The sequence below is a fragment of the Mauremys mutica genome, chromosome 2, assembly GCF_020497125.1.
Source record: "Mauremys mutica isolate MM-2020 ecotype Southern chromosome 2, ASM2049712v1, whole genome shotgun sequence".
NCBI classification, from domain to species: domain Eukaryota; kingdom Metazoa; phylum Chordata; order Testudines; family Geoemydidae; genus Mauremys; species Mauremys mutica.
In genome coordinates, this window is record NC_059073.1 from 106,676,017 (window position 1) to 106,697,055 (window position 21,039).

A 21,039-nucleotide genomic window follows, 5' to 3' on the forward strand; every position below is an offset into this window, starting at 1 on the left:
GAAAACTTCAAGTCTGCAGAAATAAATGGCTTGTGTCCCCACACTCACCAAGAAGAGCTTCCCTTCTCCACTAGTGAGTGGATATTTTTAATCTCATCTGATTTTGATATGAGGATCTAGATCCCCAGGCTCTCACTCAATAACATAATTTAAAAAGGAAAAAAAAAAAACCCCAAACCAGCTAAAGTTATTTTAACTATGTTGGTGGTTTCTGTTGTTTTCCTCTCAATATTTCACCTACACGAAGAGTAAACATGTGGTATTGCTTACAAATTAGTCCTGCAAATTCTATGTTTTATGTGGCCTTTTTGCATGCCTTTGGTGACTTGCAAGCTTGTAAGTAAAAACATAAGGATGGCCCCACTGGGTCAGACCAATGATCCATCTAGCTTAGAATCCTTTGACCCCCCTCCAAGAACTCTAATAGATTAGTGAGGCATAATTTCCCTTTACAAAAGCTATATTGACTCTTCCCCCAACATATTGTGTTTATCTATCTGTCTAATAAATTCTTTACTGTACTTTCATCCAATTTGCCTGGTACTGGAGTTAGGCAAATTGGATGAAAGTATGCAATTCCCAGAATCACCTCTGGAGCCTTTTTTAAAAATTGTGTTACATTAGCTATCCTCCAGTCTTGTGGTACAGAGGCTGATCTAGGCATTTGGTTACGTACCACAGTTAGCAGTTCTGCAATTTCATATTTGAGTTCCTGGTCCTGGTGATTTTCTTATCGTTAAGTTTAAACAATTTGTTCCAAAACCTACTGCCACTGACACCTCAAACTCAGTTCCTCAGATTTGTCCCGTAAAATGAATCCTCTGCAGTGAAAACCAATGTAACGTTTATTTAGCTTCTCTATAATGACCTTATCTTCTTTTGGTGCTCCTGTTGAACTGTGATCGTTCAGTGGTCTCACTGATTTTTGACAGGCTTCCTGCAGCTGAGATACTTACAAAACAAAACCAATTTTTTTTTTTTAAATTTTTTGTTCTTTTACTCTGCTCTTTACCCATGGTGGCATTTTTGATCCTCTGACTGTTCTTTTGGTTTTGTTTGATTTTAAGATATAGGTTTAGTTTGAACCGCTATCATGGTGCTTTTAAATAGTTTCCATGCAGCTTTCAGACATTTCACCCTTTTGACTGTTCCTTTTTATTTCCATTAACTAGCTTCTTCATTTTTGTTTAGTTCTGCTTTTTGAAGTTCAGTGCTATTGTGATGGGTTTGTTTAGTATTTTCCCTCCTATGAGGATGTTAAATATAGTTAGATTACGGTTGCTATTACCAAAAGTTTTAGCTATATGCACTTCTTGAACCCGATCCTATTAGCTGTTTAGGAGTAAATCAAGAATTGCCTCTCCCCTTATGGGTTCCAGGACTAGCTGCTCCAAGAAGCAGTCGTTAATAGCATCTAGAAATTTTATCTCTGCATCCCATCCAGAGGGGATATGTCAATATGGGGATAGTTGAAATCCCCCCCATTACTTTTGAGTTTTCAGTTTTTGTAGCATCTAATATCGCTGTGTTTCATAGTCACTGTCACCATTGTGGTGAGGTGTTGGTAGTATATTCCTACTGCTAGACTCTTATTATTCAAGCATGGAATGTCTATCCATAGAGATACTGTGATACAGCTGAATTCATTAAAGATTTTTACTATATATGACTATTCTTTCTTTCACACATAGTACCACTCCCCCACCAGTGTGACCTACTGTGTCATTACTTTGTATTTTGTACCTGGTCTTACCCTGTCCCATATATTATCATCATTCACCAAGTTTCTGTGATGCCTGTTATATCCGTATCCTCATTTAATATACCTACAAAATCTTCTAATCAATTTCCTTCTCTTCCCTCTCACTTCCTTATTGTTTGCACTTAGCGTATCTTATTTCAGATGAGATTATCTGGCAAGGTATAATATCCTCCTTTGTGTACATACAGCACTGTGTCCAGTGAGGCCTTGAATCTGTTTGGGGTATTTGGTCACTATCAAAATGCAAATGACAGTTATTTTATTTGTTGTGTTTCCTGTGTACAAAATAAACTTTACATGTAGTAGAACCAAGAAAATATTTCTAAACTCTCTACAAAATTGTTTAAAAAAATATGCATTAGTTTCCAGTTCTGGTTGGTCTTGAAAGCAATTGTGCAGATAATTTCTGGACATATTTATTTTTCCTTAGTAAAATTGCCCTCTGTGGTGTAATTTTAATGCTTGTTGTTTGAAAATATCAGTATTATTCAAGGCTAGCTGGAGAGTAAGGCACATAAGGGGTTCTCAAACTTCATTGCACTGTGACCCTGTTCTGACAGCAAAAATTACTACATGGCCACAGGAGCGGGGGGACAGAAATCTGTGCCTGCCTGAGCCCCACTGCTCTGGGCAAGAGGGCCAAAGCTGAAGCCCAGTGGCTTCAGCCCCAGGCTGGGGGTCTGTAGCCTGAGCCCTGCGTGGTGGGGCTTGGGCTTCAGCCTTTGGTCCCAACAAGTCTAAGCCAACCCCACTGACCTCATTAAAATGGGGTTGCAAACCACTTGGGGGTCCCAACCCACACTTTGAGACAGTGAAACATTTTGGGTGTTTCCTTTTTTTTGTTTCTGGAATGTATAATTTCACTATTAACATGATTTTGTTAAGAGTGTATGGTACCTTGCTACCAAAATTAAAAAACAAAAAACCCCTAGACTAGATAAGAAAATTTTGCAAAACTATTTGTATCGTAAATGTCTTTAATGACTGCACATCCTTCAATGAATCATCCATTACTGTTAAATCTAATATTTATATTAAGCTAACTTTAGGTTTTAATTATATTAATATGCTATATCATAGTATGTGAACTGAGTGCATTAACGATTTGAAAACTAATTAACAATACGATTGTGAGCAATATTGCAATACAAATGAGCCTTCACTGTGTGGAGCATTAAGTAATAGAGAAAAGCTCATCTTTACAACCCAGTGATCAGGAATGTAGTCCTGCATAACCGTTTTAGCAAATTTCCATTGCAGTGGTGGGAAAGGGTTCTTACCTAAATGTAACACCATTGTATCTTTTCCTACACCTACTGCAGAACGGTTGAGTCATACAACTTGGATGTGGCTGTGGAGTAAATTTTTCTCTCCTACATATAGATAGTAGTGATTGTGCTATATCTTGCCCTTTGGAATAGAAATTCTGAACTGCTGACCTAAGATTTCTAGGTGGGAATCATGCCCCTACAACATAATTGGACACATGATTACTCAGCTGGCTACATGCCTTTCGTGCTCATTCTGTTGTGGCTGCTTACAAGCTGGTGTGTGAATTTCACTAGTGAATCTGTTATGTTATGGGTAACCTGTAGAAATTTTGCAGCTCTATCTTTTCTTCAGGCAGTCCCGCCTCTTTAACACTATTTCCACATGGATACCATATGTCTTTGTCTAACAACAGATGTACCAAAAGACCACCTAAAGACATGTGCCTGTGGCATCTGTAGGTAATTACGGCTAGCAATTAGTTTGCAGTACAAACCTGGCTTCTTACATGGACTATATGAAGTGACAAAACAAGTAATATGCTTCGAGGCATTTTGTGACATGAAGTCCATGACAATAAACAGCAACAAGGGCTCCAAGGGCACTGGAGTGAAGTCAGAGTCTAAAACATAAATTGTGCACTTCGTTAGCGTAGTTGATAAGCAGATGAAGATGTAAAATGCTAGCTGGATCTTTGTTTGGTGTCTAGCATTTTCTTGAGACTTAGGCACAATGAGAATTTTATACATCCTTAGCTTGTAAACCCTTTGGGGCAGGCACAGCCTCTGCCTCTGTCTTCACAAATTTATCAAAACAGAACTCTGATCCAGATCAGGGCATGTGAGTGCAAAATGATAGAAGTATCTACACTTACACACAGGGACTTTGGTGTGTTTCTTTGATGTCTCCTTATTTTAATCTGAGATAGGTGAGACAGCACCTTGCTGTTTGCCACATAATGGCAGAGCATTATGAGCTTGCAAAGGCTACAAAGGGATGGTAACATGTAAACTTAGTGAGAATTTATAAAGGAGAGAATCATGACATGTTTGTTCTAGTTCTGTAAAACCTTGTTTTTACAAAACATAACTAAGCGAAGTGCCCCTCTAATAGTCCAACTATCAATTTCATATGTACTGAATTCATTTAGGGCAAAATAATTCATTTTATTCAGTCTTATCTTAAGATACCATTGTATAAAAGCTTCAGGATCTGGCTTTTAAAGACTGTAGGTATGTTTATCTATATATCACTAGCCCCTGCTTTCTGAAGAGGGGAAATACCCTGTTCCCAGAGCTAAGTGAGTATGAGGCAACTGGTAGGGCAGCTAAACATTTTAAATAGTATTGAAGTTTAGAGTAAATTTGTCCATAAAAATGAAGTTTAAAATCTTATTAGTCATCAAGCCACTGCAGTATTTAGACTATTTTGTATTTTAGATGTGCCAAAATAATCTCGTCAAAATATTTGAACAGAGGACTAGAACAATAAAATGTGTATAACCTGAAGATCACAATAAAAATATTATTGCATTGTTGCTTTTATTATTTATTAGTTACAAATTGGGTAGGTTGTGTGCGCAATAGTTCTCTTTTCCTCTTTTAAACTGAAAGTCACCAACAATAGGAGTGCAACCGCTGTTTCCTTGCTTCTGTTGCTAAGACATCAAACAGCTCTGAGAAGGACGTTGTTTTCTACATACTATGTCCCATCCTTTTCTTTACAAAAGGTAGTGAATAGCTTGGATTCATTTTTTATGCCTAAATTGACATTGGTCTAAAAAATTTATTTTGCAGTTTGTGGTTGGTATTCATTTAAAACAGAATGCAAGGTAAAGTTCTAGGCATGATCACAAAGCTGTCTTTGTGAGATGGAAAGGTTTCATGAGTGCAGAGAAACAAGTTTTGTTTCTTTAGCAGCAGACACAGATGATGTTTATAAGCCCAGAACTGTTCTGTTTCCTAGGAACAGACTGTATTAAAATAATAAAGGCAACTTTTATTAAGACTACTACAAGCTTTATCTCCTTTATTACTGCAACATAGAATTTAAAAATAAAAATATAAATGCAGTTCTGCTCCTCTGAAACCAATATGATGTCCTGTGGGTTTTTTTCATCATAACATATAAACTGTCCTCCCCATCTAGCTGCTTTTTTTCCACTTTATCTCTTGAAGGGATAGATTCAAGTCCATTTGAAGCCTAACAGTTACTTGGTGGGGGACCGGGAAGAGAGGGTAATCTGCAAAGGAAATAAATCTATAATGAGTGAGAGTTGAAATGTGTAGCTGGTTGAAGTAGTTGTTCCACACCACTTCAAAAGTGTTACCATCTGGTCTAGAATATTTTTTTCTTTTGGATTGACTTTCTCAGTAAGAGTGGGCGCCTAAAAGTAAAAAGTGCATACAGGGGGATTAAGGTTCATGTAGTAATTCTCTCACTCTCTCTCCTGCTCTCTCTTCCCCCCTCCCCCTTAAATTGACTCACTAAGTTTCACTCTAGGAAAGTTATGTATGCATTAAATACTTTAATTCTTATCACTAACTGAAATCTTGAGAGGACAGTCCCCAAAACAGCCTCAGTTTATTCAGTGTACATTGCCTTGTTATCTGTATGATGCAGATTATTGTAAGTGCTATGCATAATTGCATTGTAGAAGTTGTCAGGGAGAAAGCTGGAAGTTTTGGTGCCCAAGTGGGGGGACAGTAGGGTTTTTGGGCCTGCAGCAGCATTTTTAGAGTTCAGTGTTAATAACCTATAGAAATGAATGGGAGCTGTTCACATCTCTGCAGGACTGTTTCAGGCTTTCTACAGATTAAAGAAGACAATATGGTATCAGTTTGTTTTTATTGCTTTCTTTAGAACCCTGTGCACTAAAAATAAAACTTTCATTAAAAAAAAACATTAGGTTCTGGAGCACAATTGCACAGGAATATTTGATTCTACAGAATTCTGGAATATGTAGGACCCTGAATGTGGCTGAACTCAATTTTTTTCCATTCAGTGGGGGTCTGACAAGTGCTCTCCATAAACTCCTCTCTTCTAGAAGTGTGTGGGAGAATTTCTTCTCTTCGGTGCCTTACAAATGAAAACGAGATGATGGTGCACATACCCTTTATCACTTATGTGGGACCTGGGTATTATACGTGCAGGCAGTTGTGGACTTTATGCATCCCACAAATGTTGGGTTCCTTTGGGGAACCTTATTTATTAATTCTTTTTATCTTTTGTAATTTTGGTAAGGTAGTCTGCCTGAACCCAAAATGTAATATGTCCAAAATAGTACAACTAGTCTCCTGACTTATACCTAATACAAGAGAGTGCATCATCCTAACCCTCAAACTTTTTGCTAACCTCTTGTTTTTAATCAAGATAAAGAACCGCTTCCTATTCTTCATCAGGAACTTATTTCTCTCTTTTTCTTAGACCTAATCTCTTCCTGTTTGCTCGCTTAATTCCAGCTCCCTTAAAATATACATTTTCTTCCCCTTTCCTTTTAGTAGGTTGGAGAGTTCCTCTCACTTTTTACTTGTGGGGCTTGCTGATCATGATAGTTCTCTGGAGAGATCTGTAGCAATGTAGCTGGTGTTTTGCTCTTTCCAGTGTCTCTCATATGGGTTTTAGTCTACACTGGATTATAAATCAAGGCCTTTGGCCATAATGGTTCTAGAGTTCCCTCTCTCTCTTCCCCAACACACCCCCCCCCCCGATATGTTGCACTGTCCCAGGGTGCATGTTGACAACTTGCTTCCCTACCCTGAGTAATTTTACATTCAGTGCTCCCATTTGACACTAAAGAATCCATGATTTCTGCTTTAGTGTAGGCATTCGCTCCTGCCACACTCATGGCAAATCAAAGGGGGTGACCATGTGCTTGACGGTGTGGTATAACTGTTTGATATAACAGAACACTGCATACATGAATGTAATATGAAATATGCTTAGGTTTTTAGGGGTACTGAACAGGCCACTCTTTGGCCACTCCTGCTTTAGACTGTGATATCTTTTGATACAAGGCTGTGTTTTTGGAAATGTGTAACTTTTTTGTTCCTTTTATCTTTTTGACTGTTTTCTCAGTGTAGAAATGTTCAAGTGTTATGAATTGATTGGTTCCACTTCCCATTTGAATGAGTTTTAGTGGAACACTAGCTTTGTCTGTACTAAGGAATTTCACAAACTTTCACCCCCAATAAGCTTCTTGTAAAATGTCTTAAGCCTTGGCTGCACTAAGGTTTGTTTAAAACATGACCTGTAATGTCTTTGAGCCAGCTGATAACTTTCAAAATAGGTCACAGAACATCCTATTTAAAAACATAAGCCTCTTCTTTTCTATTCAGAACACTGTAATGTTGTGTTTGACTTAATAATAGGCACAGAAAAAGTACGGCAAGCTCTGGACTGTAAACACCTCCATGTTGTAAACCCTGACTGGCTGTGGAGCTGCTTGGAGCGTTGGGACAAGGTAGAGGAGCAGCTTTTTCCCTTAAAGGATGACTACATCAAAACACAAAGGTAAAATTTGTATGCAAAAAAAAAAATGGACCAAAGATAGGTTGATCATGTTATTAGTCTGGTTTTATTCTCATTCTGTATAGAGAGTTGATTCATACGGTGTCATGAACCCAGAATTGTATGTGAGATGTAGGGTTTGTATGAAAATTCCATACCATATTTCAGCCGATTTCTTGTCCTGTTTGCATGCAGGACTATCACTGGGAGGCAGTTGATCCAAGCTTTGGAGTTCAGGGAAGTCCCTAGAACTAGTAGTACCACAAGCGGGGACTTTAATTAAGCAGCAGCAACAGGTCTGACCAGTGGTGCTGCATACTAGTGCTGTGGAGGGCCCGTAGGGACCAGGAATGGAGGTGTAGCATAACATAATCATTCAGTCTCCCATCCTGTGAGCACACAGATTCACGGAGTATGAGAAGCCTGACCAGCTAACCATTTTACTCTTGGTAACCAAGAGAAGGAAAGAGAAACCCAGGACAAAAACAGAATGTAAGAAGAAAAACTGAGGGGGGAGAGGCTGGAAGAGAAAAGGGGAGGATAAATATGAGAGCAGAGGGGAAAACACTGATGGGAGAACAAAATGGGTGAAATGAAGGAAGGATGGTAAGAAGGGAAGGAGACAAAAACAATGGAGTGGGATGAATAGCAAATAGGAAGAGGATAAACTTGGTATGGGAGAGGGGAAGCAGAAGAAAGGTTAAAGAAAAACACCAAAGGGGGAAGAGACCACTATAGATGATGAGCCCTCTTGAAGGAGGTGATGTGACTGAAAGAACTGATGGCAAGGGGCTTCCAATGGAGATTCTGCTTTTGCTTCTTGTCCTAGACCTTGTAAGTCCTGGCTGTGTTCTTGTTTGCACCACATCAGTTGATCTTATCAATCTTGCAAACTGATCAGAAGAGCCTGACCTTTTTATAGGAGATTGCTTTGGAAAATTCACAGTGCTGCAAAAAGTGATATTGGTGATTTAATGAGTGACATTAGACTAGGGATTGCTTTCTGCCATCCTTTGGTGAAGACTTAACTGAAGTCATGTGAATGGAGTAACATTTGTACCATAAATAGGGTTTGTGGGTGCCCAATATGTCTAAAAATGAGGTAGTTTTTAATTAGAAAGCTAAACAGGAATCTAGGAGCCTTGAAAATTTTGTCCAAAGTAAATAGATTGTAACTTCACTAGCTTTTAAAATGTGCCATGAGATCTTACACACCCAAATATTCAATACTTTAGTTATCCTTTCATCATAGGATGGTGCCTCCAGACAGAAAGTAATCCTTAGCAGAATGTCATTCAGTGAATTGCCAACATCGCTTCCTCTAAGACCAAAATGTTGGCTTTCCTGCTTACTTAAAATTCACACTGCAGTTTCAATGAGCTGCAGTGATGGTCTTCTCTTCCATATACTGAACATATTCATTTTAAATAAAATGTTGCTCTGGCATCATATACTTTTTTTTTTCATATTCTTACTACGGAGACTTTTAAAATACGAACTAAGACTTGAATTACTAATGTGTAACAGCATGTGCATTTTTTCTGAAGTCAAATCCTCTGCTGTCAGAGTTGTTTGTGGCAATGATTGCTATCCTAGAGGGCTTATAACTTCAGGTGCTGAATAAATTACAAAAGCAGATAAACTCTTGAAGAGATCCTATTTGCATATAAAATGAATTTACTAAGAACATTGGAGAGAAATGGATATGAAGTATCTATTGATCTTAAATCTCAGTGTTGTGGAAAAACTCTGGCATGTATAAATATGAGATTAACTTACTTTTGCTGAATACCCTTCTTAAGATAGGTTTGCCTCCTCCTTACATCGCTATATGATGCATAGCTAGTTCTTCTATCCCTGCTATTGTATGTGAATGTTTCCACATGGTATTAATCTAAGTGGCTGACATATTTGATGGCATTATTAATGGCTTTTTTCTAAAGTAGCCATATATGTGGCTTAGTGCAATAGTAAATTAATTTGGTGTTTTGTAAATTTCTTTGAGGCAGTAGTTGCTGTACTATTTTTGTTGTTTTGCTTTAAGAGCAATATTGAATAGCAAATATTTATTGTATCCTACAAGTCATTGTACAAATGAACGTGTGTGCACACGCACATTTTATCTGGCTTGTATTAGTATCTACAAATTACTGTGGTAGACAAATACTATGTATTCGTTTTAATGCTATAGGGGAAATTGTGTTTTAAGATGTTTCAGAAACTAAATTTTAAGAAATGTTTTAAGATAGCTGTTTTAGAATATTTTCATTTTAGTGAATAAATATGACATTAAGTCTCTTCTCTCCCTCTGCATACGTTATTCCTATTAAGTTCTGTGGAATTTTCATGTGTATGGAGAACATACTCCCTAAGACATTTATTTTCAGTTTTAGAAAAAAGGCAGATCCATTTTGCCCTGTAATAATGTGTGACTGCTCTAATGCTCTGTTTTGTGAGAGCCTGATGTGTCCTTTCTCTGAAAGGGAAATCCTAATGCTTCCACTTCCAGTTAGAAATAATTAATGTAAATTTCTGATGTAACTTTTTTAAAATTACATTCAACAGAGAGAACAGTCCTGCCACGTTTCCTGATACACACAGCGCGTTCCAGACTGCTCTGTTTCACCCGACGCCCATCCATCCAAAGTTTCAGCCGGGTCCTGAAGTTCGGCTTTATGATTCCAACACTGGAAAGCTAATCAGGAAGGGCTCTCAGTCTTCTGTCCAGTCTCTGTATATCCAGTCTCCAGCTCCTCCCCTCACTTTACCGGTCCACGGGGAGCACTCATCCTTCAGGTACATGAAAGCGTAGCTAAGGATCACTTCAGTTTATTTGCAAATTAAATTTTTCTAAGATCACAATTTTTTTCAGTTGGCTTAGTTAGCTTACCTCTTTAAAAATAAAAATGATTTCAACTCTTGCAATATCTTACTAAAGGAAATGAACAGAAATAGGTAAACAGCTGTAGTGTTACAAATGAGTTTAATTCCTTAACTGTATTTTTAGAAACCCCAAAGAGAATATACTGTTTTTTGTATGTTATTTGCTGTAGAATTTATTAGGCTACTTTATATCCCAAAATAAGTGTGTTTTGCGTGTGAATTTCAGTTCTAAGTTTTAGTGATTACTTTGGATTTGTTTGGCTATCAAATAAAATATACAGCTGTCTGCATTAACAGTTTTGTTCGAGAACTTTTCCTCCTTGTTTACCTCATACACGTACTTTCAGATGGGAGATTACTCTGGAATCCTATTTTGAGGTTATCTTTGTTTTTAAAGGGTTAACTGACCAGTGTTACAGTGAGTTTCTACTAGTCAGTCTGCACTAAAAACATTAACTCACCTTCGAATTAAGATACTAAAATAAAAGGGGAGAAAGTCTGTCTTTGAGATTTAAGGAATAGAACTAGCAACTAAGATCTGGGAGCCCTGCCACAGACTCTTTGTGATCTTGGTCAGATCATTTAAGCCAAGATTTTCAGAAGTGGGATTCTTAGGCCTGGTCTACACTACGCGTTTAAACCGATTTTAGGAGCGTTAAACCGATTTAACGCCACACCCGTCCACACTAAGAGGCCCTTTATATCGATATAAAGGGCTCTTTAAACCGGTTTCTGTACTCCTCCCCAACGAGAGGAGTAGCGCTAATATCGGTATTACCATATCGGATAAGGGTTAGTGTGGCCGCAAATTGACGGTATTGGCCTCCGGGTGGTATCCCACAGTGCACCACTGTGACCGCTCTGGACAGCAATCTGAACTCGGATGCACTGGCCAGGTAGACAGGAAAAGCCCCGCGAACTTTTGAATATCATTTCCTGTTTGCCCAGCGTGAAGCTCCGATCAGCAGGGGTGGCGATGCAGTCCCAAATCCAAAAAGAGCTCCAGCATGGACCGTACGGATGTGATCGCTGTATGGGCAGACAAATCTGTTCTATCAGAGCTCCTTTACAGAAGACGAAATTCCAAAGCATTTTTAAAAAATCTCCAGACAGAGGCCACAGCAGGGACTCAGCACAGTGCTGCGTGACAAGCGTAACGGAAAGCCAAAGAATCAAATGGACGCTCATGGAGGGAGGGAGGGGGGACTGAGGACTCCAGCTATCCCACAGTTCCTGCAGTCTCCGAAAAACATTTGCATTCTTGCCTGAATTCCCAATGCCTGTAGGGTCAAACACATTGTCCGTGGTGGTTCAGGGCATAGCTCGTCAATTTACTCCCCCACCCCCAGATGGAAAAGGGAAAAAAATAGTCTCTTGACTCTTTTAAATGTCACCCTATGTCTACTGAATGCTGCTGGTAGATGCGATGCTGCGGCAGTGAACTGCAGCATCCTCGCCCCCCCCTCCTTGGTGGCTGATGGTACAATATGACTGATCTCCATCGTCATCATCAGCCTTGTGGCAGATGGTACAGTGCAGAAGGACTGGTATCCGTCCTCATCATCAGCCCATGAGTGCTCCTGGCTGGCTTCCCAGTCATTCCCAGTAGATAGTACAGAATGGCTGGTAACCGTCTTCGTCATAGCAACAGGGAGCTGAGCTCCATCAGCCCCTGCCCTTCATGTGTAAAGAAAAGATTCCGTACTGCCTGGACTATCATAGCAGCTGGAGGCTGCCTTCCCCTCATTTTATCTCACTAACAAGTCACTGTTTCTTATTCCTGCATTCTTTATTACTTCATCACACAAATGGGGGGACACTGCAATGGTAGCCCAGGAAGGCTGGGGGAGGAGGGAAGCAACAGGTGGGGTTGTTGCAGGGGCACCCCCTGTGAATGGCATGCAGCTCATCATTTCTGCGGGATCTGACACGGAGCGGCTGTACTCTCTGGTTCTCTGATACACTGGTTCTCTGGTACACTTGCCCCATATTCTAGGCAGGACTGATTCTATTTTTAGATACCATAAAGGAGGGATTGACTCGGGGAGTCATTTCCATTTTTGTCTTTTGCGCCCCCAGCCGACCTCAGCCAGGGGCACCCATGACAGCAGCAGACAGTACAGTACAGAAGGACTGGTAACCGTCATCTCATTGCCAATTTACAATGGCAGCAGACGGTACAGAACGGCTGATAACCGTCTCTGCTATCATGCAAAAGCAAATGAATGCTGCTGTGTAGCGCTGCTGAATCGCCTCTGTCAGCGGCATCTAGTACACATACGGTGACAGTGACAAAAGGCAAAACAGGCTCCATGGTTGCCATGCTATGGCATCTGCCAGGGCAATCCAGGGAAAAAGGGCGCGAAATGATTCTGCTGTTGCTTTCCCAGAGGAAGGAGTGACTGATGACATTTACCCAGAACCACCCACGACAATGATTTTTGCCCCATCAGGTACTGGGATCTCAACCCAGAATTCCAAGGGGCGGAGGAGACTGCGGGAACTATGGGATAGCTATGGGATAGCTACCCACAGTGCAACGCTCCAGAAATCGATGCTAGCCTCGGACCGTGGACGCACACCACCGAATTAATGTGCTTGGTGTGGCCGCGTGCACTCGACTTTATACAATCTGTTTTACTAAACCGGTTTATGTAAAATCGGAATAATCCCGTAGTGTAGACGTACCCTTAGTTTGGCACCGGAGTATGGATTTTAGGTATTTAAATTAGTCACCTAATTTTCAACAGTTCTGAGCACTCAGCAGCTCCTGTTGACTGAATTGACTAAACTTAGGCACCCTCTCTGTTCCTCAGTTTCTCTATCTATAAAATGTAGCTAACAATTACTTGGCAGAGTATTGGGGCTAACTTAATTATCTCTGAAAACAGTTGAGATCCTCAAAGGTGCTACAGAAGTACAAAGTATTACAAATGCTGAGATGCAAGGTGAATTCTTCTGCATGTTCTCCTTTTCATTGTGTCTATCCTTTTATATTCTTAGTCTTCATGTGTTACAGAAATCTCTTGCCACCTCTTTTTTTCTTTGTCAGAAGACTTACATGTTTTCACTTCTCCCTTCCCGCTTTCAGTTCTCCCTTCCCACTTCCATGGTTTGTCTTTCTTCTTGTCTCCTTCATTCCACTTTCCGTGCCCCTTCCCAATATGAATTTCTTAAGTTCCATTCTGATATTTGAAAAGGCAGTTTTCTTTTCAGCTCCTTTTTAAATCACCATTTTTTAGCCTGCATTTTATTCTAATACTTTTAAATGAGCTGGCAAGAAAGAAACTTGAAACAGTCAAGACAGCAAGTATTCTGAAAGAGTAATTAAAAAGGTTTTGTTGTTCCTTATCTGACATGGGGGAAGAGGAATTCGTCTCGAAGTTTCAAGGAGCTGGGAAGCTTTTATGTTGGACTGAATGTATGTATGATTTTCCTAAAATGCTTGCATGTAAAAATCTGATGCATCAGTGTATCAATCAGCAACTTCAAAAGTGCACTCTCTTAATCTCCATATTCTTCCCTTCTCCCTCTCCATGTTTACAAATTACTGAGCCAAAAATTGACATCCACACAACGATTTTCGTTTTGCTTTGTAATGCAAAAGTGGTACCTCGTTTGATTGTCTTCCTCTTCCGAAAGGTATACGTCAGTTGGTATCTTCAGCTGGGCGCTTCTGAGAAACCAATCCCAGACTAGGCCTTTGGAAAATTGTTTCCTCTTCTTAATCATAATTGTTACTCTTTAGCACCCCTGACAGCCAGTGATTGTGGTACAATTGGGCTGCTTTGATTGTAACTAAAAATACTGCATATTATGTCCAAAATTTTACAAATTCTGTTGGAGAAAGGAAAAATCTAAGAATTTAATGACTTCAGGAAGAAGAAAAATGAGATTTTTAAATAAATGGGTATTCTGAATTTTAAAATAAAGAATAATGGGGAGGTCATGGCTTTCAAGATTACAAGTTTCATGGACAGAGGTCAAATTTTGGTCCTAATTTGGTCACCAAGAACAATTTGTAGTATATTGGACAAAAACCTAAGGGAAAAGTGACTACGCATTATGTATTTTTTCATGGATTATACAGATTCCTCAGTTGACCCTGTCTGTCTTCAGATTTGCCAATTATGTAGAACAGTACAAAGAATTAATGCTACCTATGATATAGTCATATAAAAAGCTAACCTGTAAACTTCTCAGATTCACTCCTGTCTTGATGTTAACAGGAGCCACTCTAATCATTAGTTAATTTAAAATACAATTTTCTATTTGTCAAACCTTCCGTTTCAGAAACGTAGGACTTTTACAAAACCGGTAGAGCACTGACTAATTTTTAAAGGTTCCCTGGGGCTGCTAGGAAAATTATGGAAAATATTGGTTAGAGGCATTTCTGCTTAAGTTGCTATGTTTACTGGGGCTTGACAAAAGCACTATCCAATTGGAAATCAGGGGAACTCTTTCCTGGCAAATTGGGGCTTTTCTCATGAGTTTATTTAAAAAAAAACAAAAAAAAGTATTTAACCTTTATATTTTGGTAGCACCCAGAGGCCAACAGTGTTGAGGCCTCATTGTGTTAGATGCTGTCCAAACATAGAAAATATGTCCCAAAGAGCTTAAGTCTGAAAGACAAGACATAATGAGGGCATGAGACAAATAGGTGGCTCAGAAAGGGAAATGGGGGAGAGAGACTAACACACAGTAGGATGTGCACAATTCTTAGCCACAGAAAAAATAATCATAGCTTGCCACCTTCTTGCCACCTAAGTTTAAATATTTTGCCCATACTGTGTTCCTGTTTAGCAGCACAGAAACTGGGAGGTAACAGTTACGCTTCATTGTCTCACTTGCTCAGTTGTGGGATGGCTAGAGGTGACAAATTATGCTTTTTAAAAAAAAATCATAAAAGCAGCAAACCAAAATGTTTAAAGTGGGGGCTTAAATTTAGGTATTTATATTCCACTATAATCAGCGGGGACTGCTGGTATTCAACACTTCTGAAATTCAGCGAGGTGAATTAGCTAGGTGCCTAATAGGGTTTTATTATCCTAATTTTGGGCATCTAGTTTTCAAAGTTTATTCGGTTATTTTCATAGATGTCTCCTCCAGGACAAACAGTCACTGTAGGTAGAGATGGGCTAAAACAGAACATAATTTCAACAGATTCAAACTTCAGATGCATTATTCTGAACCTGTCCCTATGGCTTTGGTTGCAGGTACAATTCAGAATTAGAAAGGACCTATCTTCTGGTTCTGGTTTAGAAATGCCCAAAAACGTGTAAGAACTAAATGGGTCAGGAGTCAAATTCAGAGCCTGTATATGCTAGTTCCAAAAATGCTAGTGCTGAAAGTCATTTAAAAACTGCCAGTTGTATTAAATGGCATTGCTATTTCACCAGGGAGTTTGTCCTATATACCACAGAGCAGGAATTTTTGAGACCAATGGCATACAAAACAAGGTGGAAGGGGATACCCTAGATATAGCAACCCAATGTTCTTTGAGTGATTGCACATGTCCATTCCACTGTAGGTATTTGAGCTCTCCAGTGCATAGTTGACAGAGATTTTTCTCTTAATGGGACCCATTGGGGTGGCCACAGTGCTCTCTGCTGCCTTGCACATCATTCACAAGCATAAAGGGCCAAACTATCTCTGGGTTTCAAGCCTTACCACGAAAGTGGTGGGGCTTGAAACCCAATGTCAAATAGTGACCCTCACCCCAGCTGCCTTGCTTGGGCGGGGAGGGGGGGAATCTCGCATGAGTGACAAGTGTGCCATTTCTAATGGCTTTTAAGCCCCATTCTAAAAAAAGACTGCAGCCAGATTAAATATTTACTGCTTGAATCAGTGCTACAGCCTCCATCTTGAGCCATTAACCTCAGTCCAGATATTGAGCATCTCAGCACTGGTCAGTAGCACACCTCCAGTGCTATCGGTATCGAGAGGCAGATCAGCGTAGCCAGTACCAAAGAAGAGGCATCCAAAATTGGACTCAGTTCCAGGATTGTTAAAAGATGCAAAGAGTTCTTCTAAAGACTCCAGAGTGCGTTCAAGGAAAAATCACTCCCAGAGCATACCTCTAAGCAGGGGAGTTTGTTGTCTCCAGAGCCCAGTATGGGCCTGTTGAGATCAGCTCCCAAAGCACCTTCATTGCCATGTTGTCAAATCATGGTACCACAGAGTGTCTTCCCAGTGTCTTCTACTCCTGAGGCATTTGAGAGTTGCTAAACCTCTTGATGATGCTGTTACTGCCAGTTAAAGATACTTTCCCAGCACTGGTGCCCAAGGTACTGCCATCAGCACCTTCACCTCATTACTGGGCAGATTCATTGGATTCAGCAATCAGGGTACCGATGTAAAGGGTATTACCTAGGGGAAAGCCACAGATGATCTCCCCGCTCCCTTTTCTTCAGAGCTTGAGCTTTCTTCACCAGTACAGACAGGTATGGCGTCTTCATGGTCACAGGAAAAGGCTTTTTCATCAGACTCTGAAGTGGGATCCTGTGTGTCCCAGCTTAGCATGTCCCACCATCAAGAGTATGCCACCTCCCCGCCCTGCTTTCAGATTCAGTTGCAGCAAGGGGCATCCCTGCAGCCAGCTCCATCTACTGGTCATCAGGAGCATCAGCACCATAAGCATCAGCACCATAAGCATCATATACCAAACCCAGCGCTGAACAGATTTGGGATCCTTCTCGTTACCATCTGCAAGAGGAGCAGGAATTGAACCAGCTCTTGGTACTATTGGCATCCTCTTCTTCATCTACTAATGAGGCAGTTGTGGTGGTGCTTATTTCTCCATCTCTTGATAATTTTAAGACCCATCAGGAATTATTGAGGAGGATGGCAATGACATTAGACATCAGACATCCACCTGAAAGAGTCCTGGGAAAAGTCTCAAAAGCTGGTAGACACTTTGACATATGTGTCTCCAGCCAGAATAATCTCATTTATAGGGAGAGCTATTTTAGAGCCTACCGAGTCTCTCAGTCCCCAGATTCCCTGCCTCCTTCTGTGCGCGCACACACACACACACACACACACTAGAAGAGGTACCATGTCCCCCCTCAGGAGTTTGAGCACTGGTGTATAATCTCTTTCTTGACTCCCTTCTAGTGGCAGCAGTGAATGAGAGAGACAGGAGCACCAGGTGTCCACCCCCCAAAAACAAAGAGGACAAGAAGGTGGATTTTTTTGGGAGGAGCTTTTATTCCACAGGCAGGTTACAGCTTTGTACTGCAAACCTTAAAGTAAGCTTTGCTGTGGTAGTTCGATTTCACCCTGTGGGATACAGTTTGAGTTGAAAGACAAGCTCCCAGATGAGATGAAACAGGACTTCCAGTTTTTAATAGAGGAGGGAAAATTTGGTCGCAAGAACAGCTCTGCAGGCAGGTCTCGATGCAGGAGATTCTGCAGCTCACAGCCTGGCCTCTGCTATCAGGATGAGATGCTTGCCCTGGTTACACTCTTTCTGGACTTCCTCCCAAGGTGCAGCAGTCAATCCAGGATTTATCTTTTTCACTCTTCTCAGAAAAGCTGGACAAGACTTTACGAAGTCTCAAACTCTAGAGCAGCCATAAAATCCTTGGACATTTACACCCCAGCAGTGAAACAGAAGATGTTCCATCCTCATCAGTTCCAGCATTTTCAGGGCTTTGTCCGTCAGGCCCAAGGCCTGCCATGGAGAAGAAGCTGAGGGTACAAGAGACACCCACCACCACCACCACCCTCTGCTTCAACAGCCACCAGTTCATCAAGACAGGCAGCATCTTCTGAGAACTCATTTTAATGGGCAGGTAGAGAGCAGTCTGCCAGTTATAAGAGTGCCATCTTTTTCTTCTCTGATTTTTGCAAACCATCTGTTCCATTTCTGTCATAGTTGGAGCCACATCACAACGGTCTGATGGGTTCTAAGCACATTGGAAGTGGGATGTACACTCTGATTTATTTCTACCCTGCAATCTCCATCCCTCTTCAAGATCCCCTCTCATCAGACAGTTGATACAAGAAATACAATCACTCCTCCTTGTAGCAGCTATAGAGGAGGTTCCTCATTTGTTCAGGGGAAAGGGGTTTTACTTCTGATATTTCTAGATCTCGAAGGCAAAAAGGGTCTCAAGCCTATTTTAGGTCTACTGCAGTTAAATAAGTTCCAAAAAAAACCCAAAGCAAACTCCATGTGGTAACAGTTGCTTCCATTATTCCTCCCCCGAAGGTGGGGGATGGGTATGCTGCTCTCTACTTGAAGGATGCCTGCTTTCACATGGTGATTCATCATAGTCGCAGAAAATTTCTGAGATTCACTGTCAGCGGACACAGTTATCAGTTCATACTGTTCCCCTTTGGTTTCTTGGCTGCCCCAAATGTCTTTACAAAGTGTGTAGCAGAGGTTGCAGCTTTCCTCCTGAGGTCAGAGGTCCATGTATTCATTTACCTGGACAACTGGCTGATAAGAGGTCAATCCAGGTTGAAGGTGGTATCCAGCATGAACATAATCTGATCCGCCTTTGATGCACTTGGCTTGTTGATCAACACAGACAAGCCAATCCTGAGTCCAGTAGAGAAAACAGAATTCATAGGAGTTGTTGAGTCCAGGATCTTACTACCACACGCAAGGTTTCAGGCAATGCAAAGCCTCATTCTGGATTTAGGCTTCAGAGTGGTAGCTGTGTTAGTCTGTATCAGCAAAAACCATGAGGAGTCCTTGTGGCACCGTAGAGACTAAATATACACAAATAAATTTGTTGGTCTGTAAGGTGCCACAAGGACTCCTCGTGTTTTGTGGGGTTTTTTAATTCTGGATTTAGAGGTTTATCCTCTCAACATGGTGAAAAACTGTTTAAGGCTTCTGGGGCACCTGTGGCAGTGTCCACTTATATAATCCAGCCCGCCAGATTGCATCTCAGATCCTTCAGGACTGGTTGACAGAGGTGTATTCTTCAAAAAGGCACCACGTAGACATGTCAGTGCACATATCAAGTCATAGCTTATCCTCCCTAGATTGGTGGATAGACCCACCCAATGTCTAGTAGAAAAGCATCCAAGTCTGCTGTAAATTTTTCCTCCTATCCCTCTTCTGCCAAAGTCCTGTACAAGGCCAAGCAGGACAAGGCATGGCTTATAATGATCTCCCCTGTATGGCTCCATCAGCTCTGATTTTCACAGCCTTTGGACCTCTCAATCAGTCTCCCACTCTCACTCTAATTTCACACAGCTCTTGGAATCACTGCTGCCTCTTTCACCCAAATCTTCAGGTCCTTCACCTGACAGCCTGGAGCTCTAGAGAGGTGTGGGAGGTACTGCTGAATAGTAGAAAACCACCAATTAGGACAACTTACCTTGCGTAAATGGAAGAGGTTTTCCATCTGGTCAAGGCTAAAAATTTATTCAGCCTTGCTTTTATTTAGCAGGTGCTGGACTATCTTTTATCTCAGAAACATTAAGGATTGATTACTAGCTTGATCAGGATATGCCTACCAGCTATAGAGCATTATACGCTCTTGTGGGTAACCACTTCCTTTTTTTAATCGGATGACTGTAAGAATTTTAAAGCGTGGACAGACAGTTTCTGCGTGTACAGAACCCTATTCCACTATGGAGTCTGAATCTAATCTTAACAAAGCTGATTGGTCCTCCCTTCAAACCTCTAGCAATTTTCTTTCTGTTGAACCTTTCAATGAAGGTAGCATTTTTAGTAGCCATTATATCAGCGAGGAGAGTGAAGGATTTAAGGGCGTTGGTGTCAGATCCTCCATGTACAATTTTTTCACACAGTCTACCTTCATCCCCATCCAAGTTTTCATACTGAACTTGTTTCCACTTTTCATATCAACTAAGCGATTTTTATATCGACCTTCTTCCCAGAGCCTTATGGCAATAAAATAGACTGCACACACTAGACATTAGAAGAGCTTTAGCATTTTATCTGGAATGGACTAAACCTTTCAGGTCTTCACCTCAGTTCATTGCTTTTGCAGACAGAAGGAAGAGCACTTCAGAAGGATTTTGTCATGCATATCCAATTGTATTCACCTGTTACAAGCTGACTAACATGATGATGCTGCCGGATAGAATATTGGGACATTCTGCTAGATCCCAAGCAACGTCTGTGGCATTTCTAGCTAACGTGCCCATATTAGACATTTGCAAGGCAGCAACCTGGTGATCATGTCACATGTTTGCTCTTGCTATGGTATCTGTCTCTAGATTGTTGAGAGTGCTAAATTTGCATGAGTAGTCCTCCAGTCCTTGTTCAAAAAGACTCCTAACCCACCTCCATTTGGGACTGCTTGAGTCCCCTACAGTGAGCATGTGAAATCATTCAAAGAAACAATTACTAGCCTTTCCATTACTGTGGTTCTTAGAGATGTGTTGCACAACAGTTAGGGAAAAGTTAGTAACTGTTTTTCCCTATTTTTTTCCCTAAGTTGAGTATAATATTCAAGAAAATGAAACCTATTGCTCCATCCTGCAACCTCACCATATATTTTACTACCATTTTACAGAATACCTCTTCTGTGTGACACCCCTTCCAGGTAGTCCTTGTGTGCCCTTCCTCCCCAAATGGTGAAACAACATAATTGGTTTCTTCCATCTCTGTTTTCCATAATTCTATA

At 40.7% G+C, this 21,039-nt stretch overlaps 1 protein-coding gene across 1 annotated transcript in view; it reads left to right on the plus strand.

Annotated features, from left to right (window-relative positions):
- The window catches only part of CTDP1 (CTD phosphatase subunit 1), a 189,103-nt gene that overhangs the window by 50,124 nt on the left and 117,940 nt on the right, over positions 1-21,039 (plus strand). The window contains exons 9-10 of the mRNA XM_045006141.1: positions 7,402-7,543; positions 10,106-10,336. Coding sequence (XP_044862076.1) covers positions 7,402-7,543; positions 10,106-10,336 — 373 coding nt within the window. The remainder of the gene's footprint in view (positions 1-7,401; positions 7,544-10,105; positions 10,337-21,039) is intronic.